We start from the raw sequence: 25,073 nt of genomic DNA on the forward strand, positions 1-25,073 counted from the left end.
AGAGAGTCGTCTAAAGTTGGGTAGCTTTTTTTTTGGGGGGGGGGGGTGTTGGGGAAATCCCTCAGAGTACTGGGACTGAGTGGTCTGGTCTTCTAGAGACCCACCATGGTGGCACTGGGGAGGAGAGAGCCCAGCTGAGAAGTCCAGAGGGACGTGCCCTTCTAGAGACTCCTTCCTCCACTCCACTCCTGCTAGGGCACGTGCAGGGTAGGTGGGGGAAGCACCCCTACTTTTGCCCCAGAAGAAATCAGGCAGGCACCAGCTGCGTGCACAGGTGAGAAATCCCCCACTGCTATTGCAGGCTGGATCAGAATGAAACCTGCTTTTCCCCAGCACTATGCAACACGTCCAGAAGCTACAAGCTTATTTTGACAGTCTTCCTTCCTTGGGCTCATCAGCTAGGAAGGACACCTCCCAACAAGCAGTAACAGGAGTATGAGCTTACCTTGCCACCTTCTTGCTTGAGAGTCTTTTATTGGGGCTGCGGAATGAAGAACAAACAGGAAAGCGTCAGGAAAGCTGACAGTGGAGAGGAAGGGAAGCAGGAAACAGCAAGCACTCCGGGGCACAGGGGAGCGCCCATGCAGCATGCAGCACCCGCGCAGCCCAGCCACAGGCACCGCCAGGAACAACGCAACGACACCGGACCAAAGGGAATAACCTCACCGGTGGCAGCGGCTGCGTCCTCTCACCAGCTGAAAACTGATCCTCAAGGAAAGTGCTAATAATAGCCATGAGGTTGGTGGGCTTCAGCCCGGCGCCAAGGGCACACTGAGCTATGGATCCTGCAGCATCCCAGCCCTCCCTGCCCCTACACGGGTGCTTCCACCCTTCCGCACTGCCTAGGACTTCCCACAAAGGTCATTCTCACTGTTTGGCAGGGAATCGGTGCCTACTTGTAGCTCAGGCATTTCAGGAGCTGTTGATTGTGGCCCCTTCTGGGTTTTGAGCATGAGCACAGGCACAGTTAGAATCCCTGGACAGGGGTTGCACCGGGAGATGACGGAGGTCACACACCCCTGCTCTGTATATTCCCGACCCAGCTGCCACCATACCACAGCGGTCAGGCTCAGCATGACCCACAGTGCAAGCAGCCAAGGTCCGCATTACCCTGCCCCTCAGGACAAGGCTGCAGGAGCTTCTCACCTTCCACTAGACCAGGTTGCTCCAAGCCCCATCCAACCTGGCCTTGAACACTGCCAGGGATGGGGCAGCCACAGCTTCTCTGGGCACCCTGTGCCAGCGCCTCAGCACCCTCACAGGGAAGAGCTTCTGCCTAAGAGCTCATCTCAGTCTCCCCTCTGTCAGGTTAAAGCCATTCCCCCTTGTCCTGTCCCTACAGGCCCCTGCCCAAAGCCCCTCTGCAGATGTTTTGTAGCCGCTTTAGGCACTGGGAGCTGCTCTAAGGTCTCCCCTTAAGGAGCCTTCTCTTCTCCAGGCTGAACCAGCCCAGCTCTCTCAGCCTGGCTCCAGAGCAGAGCTGCTCCAGTGCTCTGACTGATGCAGCTGTGTGCTTGTGAAGCAAGCAGGGGCTTGGCTCTCACTCCTCATCTTCCACCCAAATGCACACTGTTGTCAAACAGATGCCACTGGGACACATCAGTGATACAGATCACTGCTGAGCGATGGCAGCAAACACAGCTCTAGCCTGAGTGGAGAAGCAGCAATTGCATTCCCAGGTGCTTAGCTCAGTTTAAAGACTCATTTGGGAGTCCGTTCCTGCCAGGAATTGCAACAACTTCATTACTTCTTAGAAGGAGGAATTAAAAATAGCTCAGGGCAATTTTCTTTTCTATAACAACAATGACCCACCCGGGGCTGTTGTCAGGGCCACCAGCTCTCGTGTCAAAAGGACATCCTCAGACACACATTTCCAAGGAGCATGAGAGCTGCTGCTGGACAGGCTTCAAGGACACTCGACACCCAGCCGAGGTCAGGGCCTTGCGTTTGCCAGCAATTTCTACGAGGAATTCACGTATGTCCCAGCACTGGAGGGAGGAAAAACATTCTTCCCTGCAAACACTTACGGGAAAGCAGGGCTGGCACCTGCGGGTGGCTCTTGGAGGGGATGAGCCATTCACAACTACTGCATCAAGGACACTGAAACTAAAAACTTCCACAGAACTGGCTCATCCCAAGCTCCTTGCATATTTCTTCCTCACCTTCCCATGCCTTAGGTTCAGAGAGAAGTGTCCCAATGCTGTGACCAGGCTCCCCATCTTATTCCAAGTATAAAGCACTGTATATATGCCCACAGCCTTTAAGAGTGAGGCAGCTGGGCTTCACCCCAGCTCCCAGCATCCTCTGTGGAGCGGGTGTCTTCAGGCCTCAACAGGCACAGTGTGAGGCTGTTGGGCTCAGGTTTTGGTCCCTTTCCTGCTGCAATCTTTGCCTGCAGTCTGGGATTTGTCCGCTGCACTGAGGGCTTCCTGTTGCTGGTGATGCTGGGAGCAAACCACAGGCCCTGCCATGTCCCACACATTGCATGGGGACACCTCACACGTCCTCACAGAGAAAGGGTAGGCAATGCCCCTTCTGTTGGGTCCATGCACAGGGCACATGGAACCAATTTCCAGCAAATTTGAGCACGGGAGACCCTGGACACTGATGGACGAATGACGACACCTGCTTGTCCTGAGCCCGAAAGACACGTGCTAAATCAGAACCTGTGGAATTCCCACTGCAACACTACAGGATGGCGAAACCTCTGGAAGTCCCATCCATCACAGGAGGCTCTGAGGTGTTAGTTCAGCTTTGCAGGTCAATTTCGTGGAGAAAGCCTGGAATGGAGTGGGGCTACTGGTGCATCAAGGGCAGTCCAGTGTTATCCTTAACTGCATAACCCAAGACCCATCACAGACCCTCAAGGCCTCCAACAACTCTTTACCTGAGGAAGAGAAAGGGGCAGAAGTACTTTTTCCATTTAAAAAAAAATTAAAGTCAAGCTCCTGTTTGTTTTCCAGTTCTCTTACCATAGCTATAGAGTCCATGTTACACTGTCCCTGTGTAGGACAGACAAAGACCAAAAGCATAACCAAAAACCAGGCTTGAAAGAGTACACCAGATGTGAGAAGCACAATTATCCTTAATGCCACCATCCTTCTACCCAGCAGATGACAAACAGCTCTGAAAAACTAAAAGCCAAATAGAAACCCCTCCCCACCTGTCAGATCAGCAAGTCCAGCTGCTGGCTGGAGGACCTCAAACATTACGCTCAAACCTCATGAAGTTCCTATGCAAAGGCCCTGGTTCCTATCACATCCACCCAGCTGGTGGTGGCCCATGAGTGGGCAGGCAGCTGGATGACATGAGATCTTACTGTGGGAAAGCAAAAGCATCTACAGGAGAGGTTCCAAGCCATGGAGAGCAAGTTGCTGTCTTCAGGTTATTGAAGGATGGGCTCTACCTGCCTTTCCAGGTTGGTCCAGTAACTCAGGCATGCCTCCACACTGGCTATGACCAGCCAGAAGGCCTGGTGGTCTTTTCCTTGGTGACAGAAATACTGTACACGATCAGCTTACAGCTTTCAACTCCCAGTGCACAGACTGCAAAACTCAGTGTGGAGAAGCACCCACCACTCAGCAGGACATGCAAAGAGGCTGCCCAGAGCAGAAGGGAAGACTCTCATTGTCTGCCAGCCTCTGTGGCTCAGAGTAAAGGAAACTTCTTATTACAGCCTTCAAATAACCTTAATAAAGGTTATGACAACCTTTACCACCTGGAGAGGCTCACTTTATCTGGTGGAATTCATCCCCTTTCCCAACCAGGAATCAAGCAACACATCAGCAAAGTAAAGCTGTGCCAGACAAAGGAGAGTCTTCCCTTTCAGACCATCGCTCCCAACACTGAAATGGCCACACACGAGCCCAATTACCTATTCATTTCAAGATCATTCAGGCGAGCAGAAAGATCCTCAAGGCGGTTGATTTGTTTGTGGCACTGGCTACAGTAAAACTCAAATGCTTCATCTGCGATAATGCTGTGCAGTTTCGCAGCGAGCGGATGGGTGCTAGAGAGATCACAAGGGTCATTTCAACAGGACAGAACAGAACAGACAGGGCTGACTTCATCCATGGCTTCCACAAGCTGAGTGTACTTTGGTAAAGGGGAGCTCTGGGGGACAGACACAAGACTTGCAATTAAAAACTGCAGGGCAGATTGGGCCATTATCCCTCTCTTGAATTTAGAAGCCAAATTTACAGCAGCTGAGCTTGGCTCACGTTTCCAAAGCCCTGAACAGCCAGCTCTTTTGGAGGACCACCAAGAGCTCAGGGAAGGGAACATTCATGCTCTCCACAAACCCACATGACTACAAAGTTTATTTTCCAACAGGATTTTCCAAGCAACCTGTCTCAGGATGCTCTAACAATGGTCCTGGTTTGCCTTGGTAAATGCAGACTGAACTCACTGCTGGGCTGGGTGCCGGGAGAGCCAAATCATTTCCAGTGGATGCTTTAAGAACAGAGCAGCATGCTGCTGTGGTCCCACCTCAGTAACACACAGAGGCAGATTTTAATTGCAAGGAGCTTTTAACCTGAGCTCAAAAAGGTGGTTGCAATTCAACTGCTCTGTCCTACAAGATGAAGAATGAGGAAGCTAAGCAGCGGTGGTGGCTTATTGTAGAGGACATCATTTGGCAAGGGGACACAGGTGTCTACAGGGCTTTAACAGCTTAGGAAATTAAGGGGACTGGATCAGCTTTTTATTTTCAGCTGCTCACTTGGAAAATAAGCTCCGAGGCACCCACTAGCATTTGGCAAGCCAGAGAGCCATTCCCCCACCTGACATGACTTGGGTAGGACAGAGCATGGCCCTCAATAGCAAAATCTGTGGTACTTTGGGGCCAACTACACACCGCAAAACCTTCCTGTAGGAAAACATACTTCTGGAAGCCACAGACTTGAATCAAAGAAAGGTTAATAGCGAAAACCCAAAGTAGTTCAATAAGAAAGACAGGTAAAGGGGTGAGCAAACACAAGCAAGCTTAAAACTAAAAGGCATCTGAAAGGACTTGTCAGATACAGATACACACTGGCAAGTCCTGGCCCGGGAGATGCTGAGTGTGTGGGACACCCCAGCAGGGCTCAGCCCCTTTGTGTTAACCCCTCAGGGACATTTTTGGTGGCCCAGCCATCCCCATGATCTGGACTCTGAGCTTGTGCTGTCTGTACAGTATTTCCGAGCCCCCTTAGAACAAGTAACTGAACAACAGTAAATGCCAAAACACTCAGCTCTTCCCATTCCTGGAAAAAAAAAAATTAGTTGGGAAACATTCCCCCTACCCTCTAGGGCAGGCTTGGACCAGGGTAACCATTATTTACCAGCAGTCAGTTCAGCTGCTCAGGCTTTGCACAGGGTAAGAGGTGGCAGAAGCTTTGTGGCATCTGAAGAAGGGATGTGTCCTTTTCTGGGCTCTGCTCAGTGAGTAGAGCCAAACCAGCTCACCTGAGCGCACCCCTGGGCGAGGTGTGAATGCAAATCTAACAAACATTAATCAAAAAGGGGAAAAGCAGCGTGGAGGAGAGCCCACAGGCCAGCCTGGCAGCTCTTCGGGTGCGTGCACGATACTCGGCCTCCGGCTGCGTTGGTTGTGTGCCCGTTGAGTGGGTGAGAGCCCAACCGCACTGAGCCTCGGAGCATCCCCACCTTCCCCTCGTGGCAAACTGCCATGTGCAGCCTTCCTGCCTCCTCCCTCCATCTCGTGGAGTAACATTCATCTTCCACAGGTCACTGGTGCTTACTGGGGTTTGTACTGGAGCTCTGCTGAAGATCTGGAGCTGTGGCAGGAAAACTGGTTGATGTCATTCTTGTTCTCTTGTAACACGGAAAGGGTGCATGGCCATGTGACCGTTTAGAAGTGATACCACTCCTCATATTCAAACCACAACCAAAAAAAAAGAAAGAGTTAAGCCTGAACCTGCAATATCCTGTAGTTCTTTAAAGTTTCCCTATGTTTAAATGCACTGGGGTGGCAGGGCTTCATTCAGGAAAACAGCCCAATCACAGAGAACGATCAGCTAAGGGCCTTCACACACAAGCCATGGTAAGGGCTAGACCTGAAAGACATGGGGAAATCCTCTGTTTCAAACAGACTGCATTCTTGGCTCTGGAGGTGGTGCAGGGTTTATCTCCCTAGCAAGCCCCAGCAGCAAGTCTCCAGCATAAACCACTACGAGCTGCGTGGCCACGTGCTGAGTGAGGCCCTCCCAGCAGAGGAGGGATGCTGCAGAGCAGGATCTCATGGATATAATCCAAAGAGACAGAGAGCAGAGGGGAGACAATAATCTGACAGAGCAAGATTTGAAAACGGAATGTGTGGGCAACCTGGAAGCTCCAGACTGATGTTAAAGATACAGTTCAACTGATTGCAAAGCTCCTTCAGATGAGTATTTTTCTTGCCAGGAGCCTTCTGGACCAGGTTGGAAGCCCACCCTCAAGAAAAAACTCAAAATGAACATGAAGGCTGCTTTTTATCCGAGAGCTGCAGCACTAGGACAGCCAGCCACCCCCAGCATTTCTGCCCAGTGCAATCAGAGGACAAGCGTGGCTGAGCTTGTGCCCCTTCCACTGCAGGGTATCCAATCACATCAAGCTCTGGAGTGCTGGTTTCCTGAAGTAACGGATTAGGCATGCTCCACAGCAACACTATCCTATGGCAGGCTTAGTTAACACCTTCAAAAGTGCTGCTTCCAAAACAAAAGTCAGCCTTGGCCTGTAGCAAAGTGCAGGTTTGGAGATTTGAGAGCAATTCTTCAGCCCTGTGCAACCAGAACAGCCCAAACCCTATGAAGGGCTTTGGGAAGCTGGTGGAAAACAGGCAGACAGCAAAAAAATGTTATGATGAGTTCACACTGCTGCAAAAGACACTAACGTGTATCATCCCAAAGGAAAAAGGCATGTCCTGCAAGACAGAGATGCCCTGACCCAGGGTGGAACACGTCTCTGGTGCTATTCGTCATCACAGACTTGGTAGGCTGAGCATTCCAGCTTCTGCTTTTTTTTTATCTTAGAAAGTAAGTATTGGTGGGTTTTTGTAATGCCACAGCAGCTTCTCAATCCACCCTGCATGGAAAAACAGTATTTGCCTGGTTTCAGATCCCAGCGCAAGGAGTGCAGCTGCACAGAGAAAGAAAAAGAAGGATGCTGGAGCTTGTGCAAATCCAGCCCAGCATCACATCAAAGCCAAAAATACAGGCACAAGAGAGAAAATTCGAAAGATAAAGATATCCAACAGGGTGTGGGGAAAGCTGAGAAGTGTTTTTCTGTACTCGAAGGTTCTGCGAGGAGCCACATCCCTAATAGGAGTGGGAATGTGACGCTGTCCTGGACACATGTAAGATGTGGACTGCTTCTTCCACCTGCTGCTGGGCATTAGTGCTTCTGGATGGGAGGACGGAGATTGCTCAGGAAAAGGAAAGACTGAGGGAGGAAACTCCTCCACCACTTCTGAGCTGATTAGCCTGCTGTATCCAAAGTTTGCCAAAAACCCCTTCCTGCAAGCTGACCAATGTGTAAATGCAGAGGGAAAAACTCTCACACACAACGCACAGGCGAAGATACCAAGCAACTGAAATGGGTTAAAACACTGCCAGTGCTGTGCTGAGCATTACCTGGGAGAGAGGAATGAGGAGCTATTAAAGCTGCTTTCCCCATTACACAAGCTGTCCGAGAACAGATCTGCTTCATTCCCTTCTCCGTAATCCTCAAAATGCTCCTCTCCACTGATGACAGTAACAATGGAGTGGCTGAGGTCTGAGCCCAGGGGCAGGTCGTGTGGATTGGATCTGTGGGAAAAGAGGGAAAAACATTAGAGGGTGGCCAGCACAGCAGCCTTTCCAACTGCATCTAATACATCCCTTTTCCATGTCTCCATTTCAGCAGACATGCTGTCTCTTCATAGAATCCCAGACTGGTTTAGGTTGGAAGGGACCTTAAAGCTCACCAAGTTCCAACCCCCTGCCATGGGCAGGGACACCTTCCACTAGACCAGGTTGCTCCAAGCGCCGTCCAACCTGGCCTTGAACACTGCCAGGGATGGGGCAGCCACAGCTTCTCTGGGCACCCTGTGCCAGCTCCTCAGCACCCTCACAGGGAAGAGCTTCTGCCTAAGAGCTCATCTCAGTCTCCCCTCTCTCAGGTTAAAGCCATTCCCCCTTGTCCTGTCCCTACAGGCCCTTGTCCAAAGCCCCTCTCCAGGCTTCTTGTAGCCCCTTTAGGCACTGGAGCTGCTCTGAGGTCTCCCCTTAAGGAGCCTTCTCTTCTCCAGGCTGAACCAGCCCAGCTCTCTCAGCCTGGCTCCAGAGCAGAGCTGCTCCAGCCCTTGCAGCATCTCCATGGCCTCCTCTGGACTCCAACAGCTCCACGTCCCTCTTGTGTTGTTGCCCCAGAGCTGGATCAGGACTGCAGGGGGGGTCTCCCCAGAGCACAGCAGAGGGGGAGAATTCCCTCCCTCTCCTGCTGCTCACGCTCTGGGGACACAGCCCAGCAGATGGGGGGTTTCTGGGCTCAAATGTCCAGCGATGGGTCATGGGAAGCTGCTCATCAACCAGTGCCAGGCTCTCACTTGCTTGTTGCTGTATAATCCTGTCAAGTACCCAGCACTGGGGTTTAACACTGTCACCTCCCCTCCGAGTGCCTCAAATCCCAGTGGTTTACAGGCAGCTGCCAAACAGACCAGTGACAGACCCTCTGACAAGACAAAGGAGTCCTCTTCCTGCTCGTGCTGGGAAAAAGCTGTGCATGCTCATGGCAATCTTGGAGTGCGGAATGCTGCTTCATGTGTTTTTAACACCAGATCCAGAAGGCTGCAGTGTGTTAAGCCTAAGCCTAAACCCTGAACACATCCAGTACAGGTTCTGAGAAGTCCCTTGCTTCTCTGGGCACCCTGTGCCAGCGCCTCAGCACCCTCACAGGGAAGAACTTCTGCCTAAGAGCTCATCTCAGTCTCTCCTCTGTCAGGTTAAAGCCATTCCTCCTTGTCCTGTCCCTACAGGCCCCTGTGCAGAGCCCCTCTCCAGGTTTCTTGTAGTTTCTTCACAGCTGTATGAAGTTAAACCACCACAGCAGTACACACACTCATATTCAGAGTATTCTCACATTCAGAGGACTGAGGATGATGAGATACCAGAGAAGCTGTGGCTGCCCCATCCCTGGCAGTGTTCAAGGCCAGGTTGGACGGGGCTTGGAGCAACCTGGTCTGGCGGAAGGTGTCCCTGCCTGGGGCAGGGGGTTGGGAATGGATGAGCTTCAGGGTTCCTTCCAGCCCAAACGAGTCTGTGGTCCTGTGACTAAATTGCTCAGGACCTCAGAAGGTTTCTAACCTGGGGAGAACAAGACAGGGGGCATCTGTAAGAACCAGGCTGTGAAAACAGCCCACGTGCCTCTGAACCACAGGTATGTGTTTGTGGGGACGGGCACTGTTGTCTTCTCCAAAATTCAATGCTTGAAAACAAGAAAGATTGCATTATCATAAAAACTGGTATTTCAGGCTATGCCCCCATCTGCATTCACTTGCTAGGAGAGGGAAAAGGGGGGTGTGACTAGATTGGTGTACTAAATCAGAAAGAAAAGATTACAGATAAGCCATTTATGACAAAAACCTGCACCATCTGAAGGATTTGCCCTTATCCCACTAATAAAAACACATCAATCCTCCAGCCAAAACAGCAGCAGATCTCTATTGAAGTGCTGACAAGTCTAGTTCAGCCTGTGGGCATCTGTGCATCCTCCTTGTGCACTAGAGAAGTGCCACTACTCCCAAAGTAGGATCCAGCTTCCCCAGCAGTGAGTCAGAAGCTGCACCCAGCAGACCACTGCCAAAAGCATCAGAAACCTCACCAGGAATAGAAGGCAGGGGGTGGAATTTTTATCTTGGGAGCAAAACCCAACCCCAAATCTCTAAATCTGGGGCTGTGGTTTGACACGCACTGCACAGATCTGATCAGGCTTCGGGCAATAAATAGTACAGTATTTTCCATGCCTCTATAACGGCGCTCTAGAAGCTTCAAGATCCAGAGTCCAACTAATATTTACTAGACTCAGCCTAAATAACCACGTATGCTCAAACCATCCAAGGTATGCTGAACTCTAACAGCTACTGGAAAGCACTGTTGAAGCTTTGATTCAGTCCCCCAGCTGCGCTGGTCAGGCTGTACTTACTGACTGTCCCTTGGAAGAGCTCTGGGCTCTAGAGGTGTAAAACTATTGTCCTGCCTGGGTTTTGATGGCACCAAAACCAGCCCATAACAACTTAGTACGAGATTTCTAGAGGTTTCCATCTCAAACCTTCCAAATAGTGAAGCCAAATGAACTTTTTCCTTGATTTTTTTGGCCACCTGCAATTTGCATACATTTCACACACCTGTCAACAGGCACCACTGCGCTTGGACAGAGCACCCAAAGGACAGTCCACCTTCCCAAGCCCACACTGGGAGTAGCAGGAACCCTCAAGAAGAACCTAATCTTAAAGAATCAATTCCCAAGCAAAGTATTTGGTACCTACAGGCAGGTGAATCCGAGGCACGTCAATCTCCCCAGGGGACGAGAGTGCACGCAGGCTGCCATGGCCCCTCCGGAGCCCCTCTGCCTTGTGGCTGGGGAGCTCAGCGACCCATTGTATCCCAGTTTAACAGTCACTGAGCTGAATGCTTGGGAGAGAAGAGCCCAGCCAGATAATCTCATTTATTCTCTAATCCACAGCACCCTTTCATCCCCAGTGCTGAGTGCCCAGCAGCACTGACTGCTCACAGCACCTCTGCCATCCCCAGATGAGATTTTGGGGTGGAGGGAAGTCCAGTGCTTTCTAAAAGCAATGAGAATTGTATGTCCTCACCAGAGCACCGAGCCTGAGTGATGCGTTGTTTTGGCCAAAACCAATTCTGTGTATTAGCAGACCTTAACCCATGATTGTTCCAGAGGTTTCAGTGCAGACCTGTGCTCTTGGGTCACTATTAAAGGAGTTATTCCCTCCCCTCTGCCTGCCAGCATCCCAGTTTCACCCCAACACCCACTTTTCCTGCAAAAGCTAGGAAAGGAGGTGGGCCCAGGAACAGTTTTGCCAGCAGCAGTTCAGATTCGGGGAAGAAGATCTTAGCTCACACTTCTGTGCTTCAGGCACAAGTTTAAAACTAGTTATTACAGGAGGTGGTTGCACATCAAAGGGCACACGCGTATTTAGGCAAAACAAGAATATAGTGAGTTCCCCTCCTGACTTGAAAATTATATGTTGCATTTCTGTCTTAAGTGATAGATTAAAAACTGCAAGCATTTCAGGTGTTTGGATCACCTGAGAACTTATTTTAGAGGTTAAAGATGCTAATGAGGGTACAGAACTTCTCCCAAAGGCAAAGCAACGATTAACTCAAAGAGATTGCCAGGCCAAGTTCCAAATCAGCCTACACATGGTGCAGTCTAATTGTCATTATTCTTAAAGAAGAGCTATTTTGGTCTTGCATGAAGTTACAAATACAAAGAAGAAACCAACCAGTTTCAGCAAGACGGGCTCAGCCCACTTCATTTTAAATCCTTGGTCTTGGTTTGCTCCCAGTTTCCTGCCCCACACAGTGACTTCTGCTCACCGTCCTCCCCACTCACCCATGCTCTGGCTCCTCGATGGGATCCGTGAACTCTGAGTGCACGGTGGAGTCGATGGCACTGTCTGTTTCTACTTCGTCGTGCATCTCGTGATGTACAAGTGTGCTGGTGTCCTCATCCGTGAAGGTCTCGCACTCGCTGTACGTGCTCTCTGAGCCCATGTAAGCACTGTCAGTCACCTCATTTGCCTGGTAAAAACACAAGAGGGGAAGAAATAAGAGCACAGATACACAGTTGTGCTGCAGAGCAGGACAAAACACATTTGGTACCTGATTACTGCAGCGCTACACTTCTAAGCACAGAAATCCAACCTCCAACCACAGTGTGAGCCCACTTCCAAGTCAGGCTCCAACTCCAGGTCCAAGGACTCAGCAGCACCCTGGGGTGCACCATGGCCTTCAGGCCACAAGTGCTTTGTGACAGCAGCATTCGGAAAGCAGATTACAGAAATACACACTACATAGGAGTTGGAGGGAGGTCTTGTAGAGAGTATGGATTTGTTGAGTCCAAGAGGGATTACCCCCTGGACCATTACCTGCAGCAGGCTCTGGGAAAGCAGCATGATTTGGTTTTTAACACACCACGCCAGGAGCATGGAGGACTGGGTTTTCCTCCCAGTTCAGCCTGTCAGGAAGGTGTTAGTCTTTGGTGCTCATACATGCGGGCAGGGATGGTCCTGCCTGGACACACCAAGCCCAGAACTATCCTAATGTTCAGAGGAGAGCCGTGGGAGCAGGAGAAGAAACACCCTCCTAAAGCAAAGTGCTTGTTGCATCAAAGCCCCAGCTCATTTCCCAGCACTTATGGGACTTCCCCAGTGCACCTCTGAACAATCCAAGTAATTTTTGTCTCTGGGATCACGGTTGTGATGGGATCTACCAGTGCGGAACTCCAGCTGACCACGTGCCACTGGAGGCATCAGGCAGAGGGACAGGAGCCCATGTGCCTGGCCTCAAGGTAAAGAGAAGCTCATGAAAAGCTGTTTGCTCCACCTGAAGTTCACTCAATGGATCAAACTTGCTCAGCTGCGGGCTGCCCCCTCTCCAGCACGGCAGCAGGGCAAAGCAGCAGCATTTGGAATGCAGGCACAGCCAAAGCAAACCTCTCTTCCAGAGGGCACACAGAGCAGCTTTCAGTGTTTTTTTTCCAAGGATTTTCAAGAAAAAAAGATTTCTCAAAGCCCTGTATTACAGCAGGAAAAGAAAACACACATACACAGACAGACGATCCTTGCAATAGCAGGATGAAGTTACATTAGAGCTGTTCATTCAAAGCAGGGTACAGGAAACACAGACCAAGAGGATAAATGTCCTGCTGACATTCACTTGTCTACACTATGCAAACCAGCCTGATCCTCCTGTTTTGGGTTAGATTCTGCAGCACAAAGAACCGCAGCTTTTCCTGGTGCAAAGCGGCTCAAGATACAACTAACACCTCATTTTGCTTCCCCAGGAATTCCCAGGCTGCCTCAACACGCATGAGGCCACAAAGGGAGAACAGCAACTTGTACAGATGCTCTGAAAACCTCACAGGGATGGAGAGAGAACTGCTCAAGAGTGTTCCTGTTCCACGTGGGCACTGGGGAGCAAAGCAACCTAGTCAACAGCCTCACTGTGCTCCCTGCTGAGCGCTCTCACCAGCCCCTGTGCCAAGTGAGCTGGGTGCTGGATGGAGACAGACAGACGGACAGGAGCCCCTCTTGGATGCTTGGCTCAGCTTTCAGGGACCCACAGTGACTTACGGAAATCAGCATCTCTCCAGGACACCACCCTGAAGTCAAACATGACACAAACCTCCACAGGAACAGAGTCCAAAGTCGCATGGGGAGGAGGTTGGGCTGTTCAAGTACACTCATCAGAGGAAAGGCCACTGTGATGAATGCCACTCCTAGCACAGAAGAAGTTGGCCTTTACTAACCTTCAAGATACAAACAAAAGCCTCCTAAAACCCCCTGCTACTTTTAAAAGCATAAATCCAGCACAACTGCTTATATACCTACAGCCAGGGACTTGCTAAGTGCTTTACTGGATTTATGCTGCACTTCCTAGAAACACTGCTCGGGCCCTTAATGTTCGGGCAGAAGGAGGATGAGGGAGATCTGGAAGTGGAGGCTTGGTCTGCTGGCTTGCTCATGGGCAGGGGAGGACACTGCACCATGTTAGGAGAAAACCCTTCCCTGTGAGGGTGCTGAGGCGCTGGCACAGGCTGCCCAGAGAAGCTGTGGCTGCCCCATCCCTGGCAGTGTTCAAGGCCAGGTTGGATGGGGCTTGGAGCAACCTGGTCTAGTGAAAGGTGTCCCTGCCTGTGGCAGGGGGTTGGAACTGGATGAGCTTTAAGGTCTCTTCCAGCTCAAACCATTCCATGATTTTATGATTCTCTGATGCCTGAGCTGAGCCTGCAGCTCCCCAGTCTCCAGACGAAGGTGTGCTTAAGCAGTTCAAGGGCTCTGCCATTATATCTTCAGCACACACCAAGTTTAGGAGAGACCAGGCTTCAGCATATTGGACAATGTTGTGTTGCAACACTGGTTATATTTGATTTTAGGAGAAAAAGCCATCTGCAGCCTGCACCAGCAGCAATGATGCTTCATGCTGGACTGGCACAGCTCTGCCAGGAGGGATGCAGCAGGGACCCAACTCAGCAGAGAGGGCCCAAGAAATGACAGCAGCTGTCCATGTCTGCACATCTCCCTGCTTGCTTCAGAGGGATGCTTTTTGCCTGTTTGAGAAAGGTTTAACGCCAAACTGGAAATAATTTTGCTTGTAGACTCCAAAGTAAACACTGCTGGTTTTGTTGTTTTGTTTTTTTTTGTGTTTTTTTTTTAATAAACCCTTCACTGAAAAAACTGAAATTTAAGTATAACTTGAAGTATTTTAATGAGCACAAAGTAAAGACAACTAGTGCAAAGAAACCAACAACCCAAACCACTCCAATCCACAAATAATTTGATTAAAACCCACCCATTGCTGCCCCTCTCAACATGAAGCATAACCAGGAGCTGAACAGCTCAGGGCATCAGCGCCCTTATTAGATAACTTATCTATCAAATTATCAGAAAACATCTTACTGATGAGAAATACAGGCTGAGTGAGGGAGCAATGCTTTAAGCTAGAAGTACTCACCATAAGAGCACATTAACCACCCTCCTTCAGCCATACCGAGGATGTGCAGCCATTTATTTATTTACAAAGAAATAAAAAAGATGACCCGTCACACAATTTACAAACTTTCTTTGTGTTTAGCAAAGGAGAAAAAACAGTCTCTTGAGATTTCAAACGTAAGAGCTCTATTAAAATTAAACTGATGCGGTCAATGAGTTAAGAGGCAGTTGACACCATAAACAAAGTCCTTCTTCTGAGCATAAGCGTGGAGAACTTTGCTTCACATTTCATCACAGATTAAGTAACTAAACCCCAGGAAAAGATGCAAAAAGCAGATAGCCAAACCAAGGGGGTAACGCATTACCACTGCTTGCTAAAGCAAAGCAAACCCAAGCCTCTGAGGCCCAGGCAAAGGTGCAGCTGCAGGTCGCCCAAAGCTCTTGTTTATGGCACCAGAGCAGCTGGTGTGTGCACTGACCCTTCAAACCTCCCTGCCACATGTCTTACTCGGCCAAGCTGTGAGCAGCTTGTGCCTTTCTGTGAGCAGGCAGAGAGCAAACACTTCTTCAGATTAAAACCCCCATGATACACTTAAAGAGGGCTGTGGGCCTGGGACAGCCAGGCCAGGCTGCAAGTGCTGTAGGGGGCTTGCCAGGAACACCCCCACCACATTCAGAATGGGGTTGGTGTCACCAGTATCAATGTATTTCATGCTTTTATCAAATGAAACACAACCACAGATGCTTCAGGTAAACTTCAGACCTTAAAACGGGGGCACATACGCACATACAGAGCCCCTGAAATGAGATAGGATTGTGGTTCAACTCTGGTGCTAGACCTGTTTCCTCTGCTGAGCACAATGTCAGCTATCCAGGCTCAGCTCTGCCCAGTGGTGAGCCCTGCTGCTTCTAAAGGAAACAGGAAATAAATGGATGAAAAGGAAATAAAGGGACAAAATCCGCACTGGGTTGAAGCAGTGTACCCTGATAAAACTGGTGAGATGATCAAGCACCTTCAGGAGGCTTCCCCAGAAGCAGTTCATCTATTCCAGGCACTTGATTGCATGTTGGAATAAAGACCATTTGATTAAGTGTTGTAAAGTGCTATTAAAACCCATCTTCATTAAAAGGAGTATGAGGAGAGGAAACATAACTATTGGGAATCACCTGCAAGGTGTTACCTTGGAGAGAAGGGCAAAGTCTGGCTCCCAGGGAAGTTCCTCCCAGGCATTTTCTGCAGGGCTGGTCCCTGCTTGTGCCCAGAGCCACCCCAGCATCCCAAAGCTCTGATGTCCTTGGCCACAAACACTCAGGTCAGGAAGGGAAGTGAGGGGAGAGGAACAGGAGAAACAACTCTGTTTTCCCAGCAAGGATGAGCCTATTTATGATGAACACCAGCTCTGACTGCACACAGGACAGACCAGCTACAGAAAACACCCTCAAGGACACCCTCTCCTGACTGCAGCCAGGGCCCTGGTGCCAGTATCAGGCTCAGAATGCTGCCCTGCCTGGAGCCAAGCCAATGCTGGCCCCATGAACACCCGGAGACCCACCAGAGCTGTGGGACAGGCTCAGACCAAAAGGAGATGAGATGAAGAGCATCCCACTAATTGGTGCAGGACCTGACAGCACAGAGGTAGCTTCCACAGCTAATAGTACTGAGGCATCAGCCAAGTCCTGCAGCAGGCAACCTGTCCTTACATTGGCTTTAAACCAGTTCAAAGCCAGGGAGAAGGGAGTTACGTTTACAGTCTCACCTGAGTCTATGGTAATACAAAGCCCCAAAGCCCTGAAACACCTCACAGCAGCTCAGCCTCCAGCACCAGCAGTGGTCCAGACACCTCTGAATGATCCCACATCAGACCCTGCCATCAGCCTGTGCTCAGCCTCGGGTGAAGGCAAGTTTTACAACACAGCTCCTGAAGCTGGGTTTTGAGAATGCTACACTCAATTACACCCTTTAAGACTGGGCAAGATAAGCATGCACTGCATCCATTGGGACAAACTGAAAACACCCACCTCCCTCAAAAAACAAACCCAAATCCCAGTGCACAACACACCAGATTGTGCAGACTGACCTCAGCACCCCAAAAACCTGAGCTACCATCCCTCCCAGTCCAGCTCCCCCAAGAAGAGCCAGGCAGAGAGGAATGTGAAGATCCATCATGCGCACACACCCCATGGATTACAGGGAGGAAGGATACATCACACACACCAACACACTCAGTAAGAAAACAAGTGACCCAGCCTGATGCTACTCTGCCTCTCCCCAGCACCTCCAGGGCCAAGAGCGATCCCTCTAGAAATACTTACTTCATGTTAGCACTCAAAACCCACCTGTGGACACATCGCCTCGTTGCCCAAGTCAAACCCAGCTCCAGGAGCTGCCGGCTGCTTCTGCAAGGCAGGAGGGAAGCAAAGTCCAGGAGACTCCAGGCATGAGACTTAGCGGCTCAGCGCCGGTTCGGAACAGAGCGCCTTTTGTTCCTGACCTCCCAGCCTTCACGATAAGGAGACGGGAGCTAACACACACTTCCCTGCCCTGAGACTGCAGCCCTCCTCCTTATGTGAGTACCAAAATAAAAGCATACTTGCGAAGCCCCACACAGCATTCAGCCCTGTACACTTCCGCCCATGAAACCATCACCAATGCAAAAGGTTCATTTGGAAGAGGACCTATAGAGGCTTCCATGGCTTATCTCACCCTTCCTGATAGCTCTGGTGAATATTTAAGCGCTAAATGACGAATTCCTTCCTTAGAGCTACAAATAGAAAAATAAAGCAGGCTTGCTATGATCAGCAGGGGAAGCTCAGGGGCAATCACAATCACCCTCTGGGTGACTCGGGCAGCAATCTGTGATACATGATGATGATATTGACCACAGAGCAGGGCTGGTGCTTCGGTCATGGGTGCTTAACTGAGCTTACAAACACACCAACCCCACCACAGCCCCAGCTCCTCAGTGCCCTCACCCAGGCAGGTGCCTTCTGTGAACGCAGGAGCTCCATCAGAGCCACAGGGTGACCTGATCCACAGGGAGACCAGATCCACAGCATCCTCCTTCCCCCCAGCAGCTGCTGGTGCACAGAGCCAACATCCTTGACAGCACATGGTTTGCAATGCACCACTCAAACCCAGGAGTTTTGAGGGGTTTCTCTGTTTCCTCTCTATAGAATCTTCACGTATTTCAAACCTCCAGCTCCCCCAGTTGTGCCTGTCAGCATAAATAAACTTATTTCCTTCCATTACCTTCCCAAATCACATTTTCTCCGAGTTGTCCTTTCTCTCCTCTGGGCCACATCCTTCCTGAAGCACAATGCCCCAAGCAGAACCTATGACTCAGCAACACTGGCAGTGTCTTGTACCTTGATAACCAGCTGACCTTCTGTGTGAGTCCAGTAAGACCAGGGACTGCTGCTAACAAGCACAGCAGCAGCAGAGTTATGCTTTAACCTGAGCTCTCCTCCTTGCCCTGTCCGCATCTGCTACTCAGCTGAGCAGGTCACTGCCCTTCTGCTCTCACAGCTCCTCTGTGCTCTGAGATCTCAGGGAAGGCCTGGCACCACTGTGAGGGGCCCAACGACAGGTACCCCTACAGCAAAGCTAATGAGGAAGCCGCAACCACTGCCAGTTTCACTCTTCAAACTCTTATTGAGATACCTCTGCTTGCACCATGGCTTGGCCTGCTCGGTGTGCTGCAGCCCCACTCCATTTCTTGGTCCCATGCACTGCGCTCACAGTTCCAGATAAGGCTTCAAGGTCTTTATTTTCCAGTCTCTTTCCAGTCTCCTTCCAGCCTGTTTTGCGCAGGGCAAACACTCCAACTGGAATCTTTCACCACCAGCAAAGAAATTTCTCACCCTGACCCTGCAGTCCTGCCTTCAGGGACACATCACACTCCCATCCTTTCCTCTAAGCAGTGCTTTGTCTATATATACGAATATATTGAATAGATGAATTCCTTTGGTATTTCCAGGCTTTTTGTTACCAAGTTATCACCACGGACTGATTTTGGAGTTCAGTTCAGGAGATTTAGGAACCTGATTACTGCATTTGCTTGTGCCTAGTCAATACAAACAGAATACAGACTGTTCACTTGTTTGCTATGAAGTCTGCGAACAGGATGGGCAGCTCCTTCACCTCCCCACGCAAGGGAGCAGAAAGGCTTTGGGGACAGTGGGACATGGCTCAGGGCTCCACATGCTTCCCCAGGGGATAGGAAGATGAGCAGACAAACTATATCAGTTGTGTTTCACAGCCCTGTGGCCACCTACAAGATTTCAAGTGCAGAGCTGTTGCTGACAAAATTAACAGCAATTCCAGCAGCCAAACTGGAGAAGGATTTGTGATTTTCTTTCATTCAGACATGCCGATGCTTCTGGGTTAGCTCTGTGACCAGAAGCCTGTTGAGGCCAGTCCTTCCAGACAGGGGAACAGCACTGGTAAGGAAAGCCTGAGCCAAGGGGTGGAAAAGCTGCTGTCTTTAATGCTGCTGTGTCATCTCCATCTTCCCATCCCCACTGTCGCTGTGGTGGTACAGCGGTGCCACGTGGCAAAGCACTGCAGACCTTCATTCCTGCCTTAGTGCGGTCAGGGACACATTTTCCCTGGGAGAGCTGGTGAGCTGAGCCCCAGGCCTGAGCTGAACCTGTCCTGGCCCTGCAAGCTCCTGGACAGATAGGAGGCAGATTGCATTTGAGGGCTGCAAAGCTTCACCCCATCTTTTCAGACTAGTTGGCATCTAGTAGACATGCATCTGCTGGTAACAGTGGTATGGAGATGCTGCTGGGGATTGCAAAGCAGAAGAAGCAGAAAATACATAAGTCCAAATACTCTGTGCCCACCAGGCACAGCTCTCTGCCTTAGGGGAAGGCAAATAGAGAATCCCAGACTGGTTTGGGTTTGAAGGGACCTTAAAGCTCCTCCAGTTCCAATCCTGTGCCATAGGCAGGGACACCTTCCACTACACCAGATTGGCTCAAGGCCTATCTCACTTAAAATTGTCTCACTCTGATACCTTTTGTCTTTCAAAAAGCATTAAATTCAATTGCTCCACACTAAATGAAATTCCAACTTTAACAGAGGCAACAGTTCTTTCAGCTGTGCCTGGAGTGGCCCATCCTCCCAGAACATGCACAACTGGATGTGGGACCTCACCAACAACCATTTCACTTCCCAGATCCACTCCAGCTGTGCTGTGTGAGCTGCTGCTCGCAGGGTGCCCATGCACACCTGGTCATAGCATTGCTGCGTGTCTGGTCAGGGCTGCTGCTCTCAGAAAGCACAGCTCCCCTCCCATGGCTGTGCACGCCTGCACGGGATGCATTCTCCTGGCCGCTTCTGAGCGGAGCCACAGCGGCTGCCCAGCAGATGGCAACAGCTCTGCACCAGGCACACAGCACCGCACAGCGCTGCACTGCATCCCCAGCCCCTCATACACGGGGCTTTTGGCTGCCCTGTCCTGAGGTCTCAAAAAAGGGTCTTCCTATGACCTTGCTGCCCCAAAGCACGAGTTCCCGTGGCTAAACCCAGCACTTGTGCTATTTATTGTGCTCCCGGTCAGTCTTTATGGAGCACAGCACAGCCTTGAACCGGCCCTGCCTCTCCTCCAGCCTTACCTACAGCTACACATCTTCATGGAATCATAGAATAGGAGGGACCTCCAAAGCTCATCTAGTCCAACCCTCCCACAATGAGCAGGGACATCTTCAACTACATCAGGTTGCCCATAACCACATCCAGCCTGGCCTTGAATGTCTCCAGGGATGGGGCATCCACCACCTCTCTGGGCAACTTGTGCCAGGATTTTACAACCCTCATTGTAAAGAATTTCTTCCTGATGTCCAGCCTCAATCTCCCTCTTTTAGTTTAAAACCATCACCCCTCATCCTGCCGCAACAGGCCCTGCTAAAAAGTCTCTCCCTGTCTTTCTTACAAGCCCCTTTTAAGTACTGAAAAGCCACAGTAAGGTCTCCCCAGAGCCTTCTCTTCTCCAGGCTGAACAACCCCAACTCTCTCAGCCTTTCCTCATAGGAGAGATGCTCCATCCCTCTGATTATCTCTGTGGCCCTCCTCTGGACCCTCTCCAACAGATCCACGTCTTTCCTGCACTGAGGACTCCAGAGCTGGACTCAGCACCCCTAGCATAACTCCAGCAGCATGCCAAAGTTTTGTGGCTTGCTTTCATGCTGGGAGAGTCAGTCTTGCTGCTCTGCATTGCTCAAGTGGGCTCATCCATAAGCACAGCAGGTATCATGAAAGCTAACTCCAAGTTCTCCTTGTCCCCCTGCAGAGCATTGTAAATGAGTCCGTGTACCTCAGAACTGAGTCACAAGCTTCATGGGAGCTTGCACGCGAGGCAAGGATAACTCCTACCTTGCAGTTAGTCAGCACTAGCTGCACAAACCCAACCTGGGGGAAAGCAGGCGAGCACTCCAGTGTGTTGACAGACTCCAGGCTCCCTTGGCACAGTTTTACAAAGCAGCGTAGCCAGAGACGCTGTCATTATTTTTTGGTGGCGTTTCCCTGTGTAAGTACAAAGCTTGACACCAGCTGCCCTGCATCCACCTTGGGCAGGGAGAAACACTACCTGGGGGCTGCAGGCAGGAACCCTTACTGAGGTGATGCTCTCCCTGCTCGGGAGGGGGTGTATAGGGATGAGATTCCTCTTGCACGTGTGGCAGTGGAGCACTAGGGATTGCCACAGCTGGATGCAGGTGGCAGCCAGTGGATGCAGGAACTGAGGCCTCTGTAGTTTCACTGCCCTCGAGCCACTGTCACAGTGAAGCCATGCTACCAGAAATCCTCTTCGAGAACAGTTTAACAGCCAGACCAGTCTGCTGGACAGACCTGGAAAGGTGCAACAAGAGCCAGGGGCTCCATGCCACACTGGGAGTCGGGTATGGCTGAACTGTGGCCGTACCCGACATTACAAAGGTCCCTGTGTGAAGTGCCAAGGTCTTGCCCCCTTCGAGAGGTTTTAACGCCTTTAATGGAAGATGAAGTGTTGGTTCTGCTCCCTGTAGAGCAAACACTGGCTGCAGACACCAATAGTGGGTGCTCAGGGTTTTCCACAGATGTTCAGCTCCCACTGCTGACAGCCACCAGAAGAGGGGCTGAGTCACCAACAAGAGTAATCGTATTAACTGAGAGAAGACATTTTCATTTAGACTGCTTAAAGCACTTGTTTACACTTGTTTGAACAAACATTTAGAAGAAAAGCTCTCCATCAAGGCCCCAACACTTGTAAGAGCCAAGCACTCAAGCCACTGCAATTTTGTGTTGCTTAAGGAGGACCAGGCTGATACTGCAAATCCAGTAACCCCAACTACTCCCAGTACCATGGCAAAGCAAATGCAGCACCTCTCCTTCAGCTCCCTCCAAAGGTCCTCTGATGTGACACAAGCTGTGCTTCTTCACCCCATGGCCCTGGCAGAACAAGAGGGGCTCAGCCACTGCCTGAACCCACCAGCTGTGTTTTGGGGGCTGAGAAAGAAGATGTCATGTTTAGCTGCATGTTTAGCAGCAGGTTTCAGGGCTGAAATGGGTACATTTGAGGATACAAACTGCTTTTTGGTGGCATGAGAGCTCTGCTCGGAGGAAAGGCAACGTCTTCGCTTTTGAAAGGTGCTCTTTCCCTGCCCTCTCTTCCAGACGAATCCAAGCAAGGTGGAATATATACTGGAAAAGGCCATTTATCTGTTTTCTGTATTAATGGTTCCTAGAGTAGCAGCCTGAGGCACCTAATGACAAGGAGCCTGCCGGAGCCCTCCTGCAGCTCTTTTGCACAGTGCTTCAGTGAAAAACACTCATCTGCTGCTCCCAGCAGGTTGCTTCCTCATTCCCCCATCCAGCTTCTCTCATCTCCCCCTCCCTGAAACAGCTCAAGCTTTCCAAGGTACAGCATTACAGGACATGTGGAATAAAAGACACGTTGGGAGCTCATGGCTCAGCCGAACAAGAACAAAACACCGCACGCCCCAAGACACCAGTTTATTTTTACACACGCAATGCTGAGCGGTATTTCTTGGTCATGTTCTCATTTGCTAAACCTCTACGAAATCCTTGCAGGCTGGAAATTATTTCAGATCATGTATCCAAGACAACAGGGGTAATTCTTCCACGGCATATTAAACGTAGACACCAACAGAGCTCTGATCTTTAGATGATTGCCCTGAATTCCACGTGAGAATCCATTTACATCTTTCTCAGAAGGAGATTTCAGGACTCAGCACCTTTTCTCCTTTGGGTCACCTTGTCATATCAAGGAAATGATGGCCCAGCAGCAGAATTATTTCATCCCAGCGGGGCACACACCCAGCTTGTTGGTATTCCTGCCCAGAATAGCTTGCAGCACTGACAGAGCTCATCTGTGTTAAATTAGCCCTTAGAAAACATCCCTAACTCTGAATCTCAGAGAAGACCATCCCTTGACGCAGGTCTGAGAAGCAGAAAGCAGAAGCCCTTGCCAGCATGAGCACTGCGACTGTCGCAGCCTCCAAACTGCTCAGTCCAGTGGATAAAAAAAGCACAATTGTGACCTTGTGCCGGACAGAGAACATGAAAACCCACCTCCCCTCCTGCCTTCCTGTGCCCCTTTCTGCACAGCTATTCCTGGCTTGTGTAACTCTCTCTCAAAAAGGAAAAACAATCTAATATTCAACATGCCCATGAAAGCTTTCTGGGGGAGGAAGCCAGCTCTTAAGCCTGTATTTATCCAAGCAGTCCTAAGGGAATATGAGACTTGCTCAGGGTGACACTGCAGGTCCCTTGACTTCATCACAAGAGCTGGCAATCAGCTCAAGAAAACCACTGCTTGGTTGGGAAATGGGATGATGACCTGGTCAACTGTCAGAGCTTGTAGCCATCTCCAGTGATGGACCTTCTAACTGACATGGGGAAGAGCAGTTGCCCAACACCCAGTTTATACTTCGAAAACTCAAAAGAATAGCTTGAGCCTTTTATCAAGAAGTCACAAACAACATACTACAGACTACACAAAGCAGACATGGATATTTGCACGCAAATATAAAGGAAGCTGGGAGTCCCTTTGCAAGTAACAATTTGTGTGATGAAAACATCCAGGCTACCAAGACACAAGAGTCAAAAACCTGAAGAGGAAAGTTTACAAAAGGAAAAGCAGAAAGAAGCTCTCAGTCCCCATGCTGGACTAGGGAGCCAGCCAGCTCTTTGCTCTGAAGGCACCTGCAGCACCTTTGGCTCCAGGCTGGAAGGCATGGAGGAGAAATGGAGAAAGCCTTCCAAGCAAAGCCCAAAGGCTCATAAAACACAGACAGTAGGGCACAGCAGGAGCAGCTTCCTTTCTGCCTGGGGAGAGCAGATATGGGACTTCACTGTGATACACTTGCGTGCTAAGGATTACTGGAGGAAACAAGAATGGAGGCTGTAACTCTAACAGAAGGAAAAAACACCATGTCAGATCCGCATCCTTGATCAAGCCCAAGAATAATAAGGAAAAAATCTACATTTTTGTCTTCTGCTCTGCCTCTTACTGGCCAAAGAGCACTAAGTGCCAATGTCCAACTGCACCGCTGTGCGTCTCCAGCAGGCTCCTGGCTTGGACATCTCAAAATCAGGCTCAGGGTCTCCAACCTCAGCAAATCCATTACTAAGACAAAGACAACAGCAGCAAGCACCCTTCCCACATTGCTAGCGCTGCCCCTCTTTCACCCAGGACACCATGCTCTGCAGGCTAAACTAGCACTAGCTGTAGGGTTCTGCTTGAACACCAATTTTTACTGAAACAGATCCAAATTCTTGGTGCAAATTCCCTGGGCCAGTCGCCCTCAGATTAAAAGCTTTGTCTTTATGACATGTTAAGTATCCCTGATCCCCGTGAGAGCAAATACTCATCTCCCCCAGCCAAACCCTCCATGCTCAAGCCTCACACTATATACAGCCAATGTCTATGGAAGCCAACAGCGCTCATACTTGCCTCAAACGTGACAAAGTCATCAAACTCATCAGGACAGGCCGGGGCTTCCTCCTCAGGGGTATATCCCATATCATATAACTGGCTGTCGGGATCTGCAGAGGAAGATAAGAGAAGAAAGAGAATCACCAAAAGGAAACCCGCATCCTCAAGTGAAGGATGGTTTTGGGAAACATGACAGCAGCAGGACAGGAATCTCCTTTTGCACACACCAATGCCTTCAGCTTTCAGCGAGGACCTCTGCTTCCAGACATCCCACCACCAGCTCTGGTGGAAGGCACTTGGGCTGGCTGCTTCCTGGCAAAGGTCCTACGAGGCTCCTTGCTGCTCTGATGGATTCATCCCTACGTCGCCATGGTCTCCACTCCTTTTCCTGGTTTCTTCCCTACCTCCGTTTCCTGCTTCCTCTTAGTCTTCTCCCAGAAGGC

The 25,073-nt window shown here is 50.3% G+C and overlaps 1 protein-coding gene across 5 annotated transcripts in view; it reads right to left on the minus strand.

Moving 5' to 3' along the window:
- RAB11FIP3 (RAB11 family interacting protein 3) overlaps positions 1 to 25,073 on the minus strand; it is a 78,126-nt gene that overhangs the window by 13,793 nt on the left and 39,260 nt on the right. For 2 of the 5 annotated variants that reach the window (XM_061473684.1, XM_061473686.1), the window contains 5 exons: positions 24,649 to 24,740; positions 11,593 to 11,780; positions 7,611 to 7,784; positions 3,875 to 4,009; positions 446 to 481 (listed from right to left, as the gene is read on the minus strand). In XM_061473684.1, coding sequence (XP_061329668.1) covers positions 446 to 481; positions 3,875 to 4,009; positions 7,611 to 7,784; positions 11,593 to 11,780; positions 24,649 to 24,740 — 625 coding nt within the window. Of the gene's footprint in view, positions 1 to 445; positions 482 to 3,874; positions 4,010 to 7,610; positions 7,785 to 11,592; positions 11,781 to 17,029; positions 17,250 to 17,942; positions 18,100 to 24,648; positions 24,741 to 25,073 lie in introns of those variants that run through there. The other 3 variants (XM_061473688.1, XM_061473687.1, XM_061473685.1) reach the window with 3 other exon arrangements.

Source organism: Pezoporus flaviventris, unplaced genomic scaffold, assembly GCF_033815535.1.
Source record: "Pezoporus flaviventris isolate CSIRO_AGI_PZ_B2104156 unplaced genomic scaffold, CSIRO_AGI_Pfla_v1 ptg000078l, whole genome shotgun sequence".
Classification (NCBI taxonomy): Eukaryota; Metazoa; Chordata; class Aves; order Psittaciformes; family Psittacidae; genus Pezoporus; species Pezoporus flaviventris.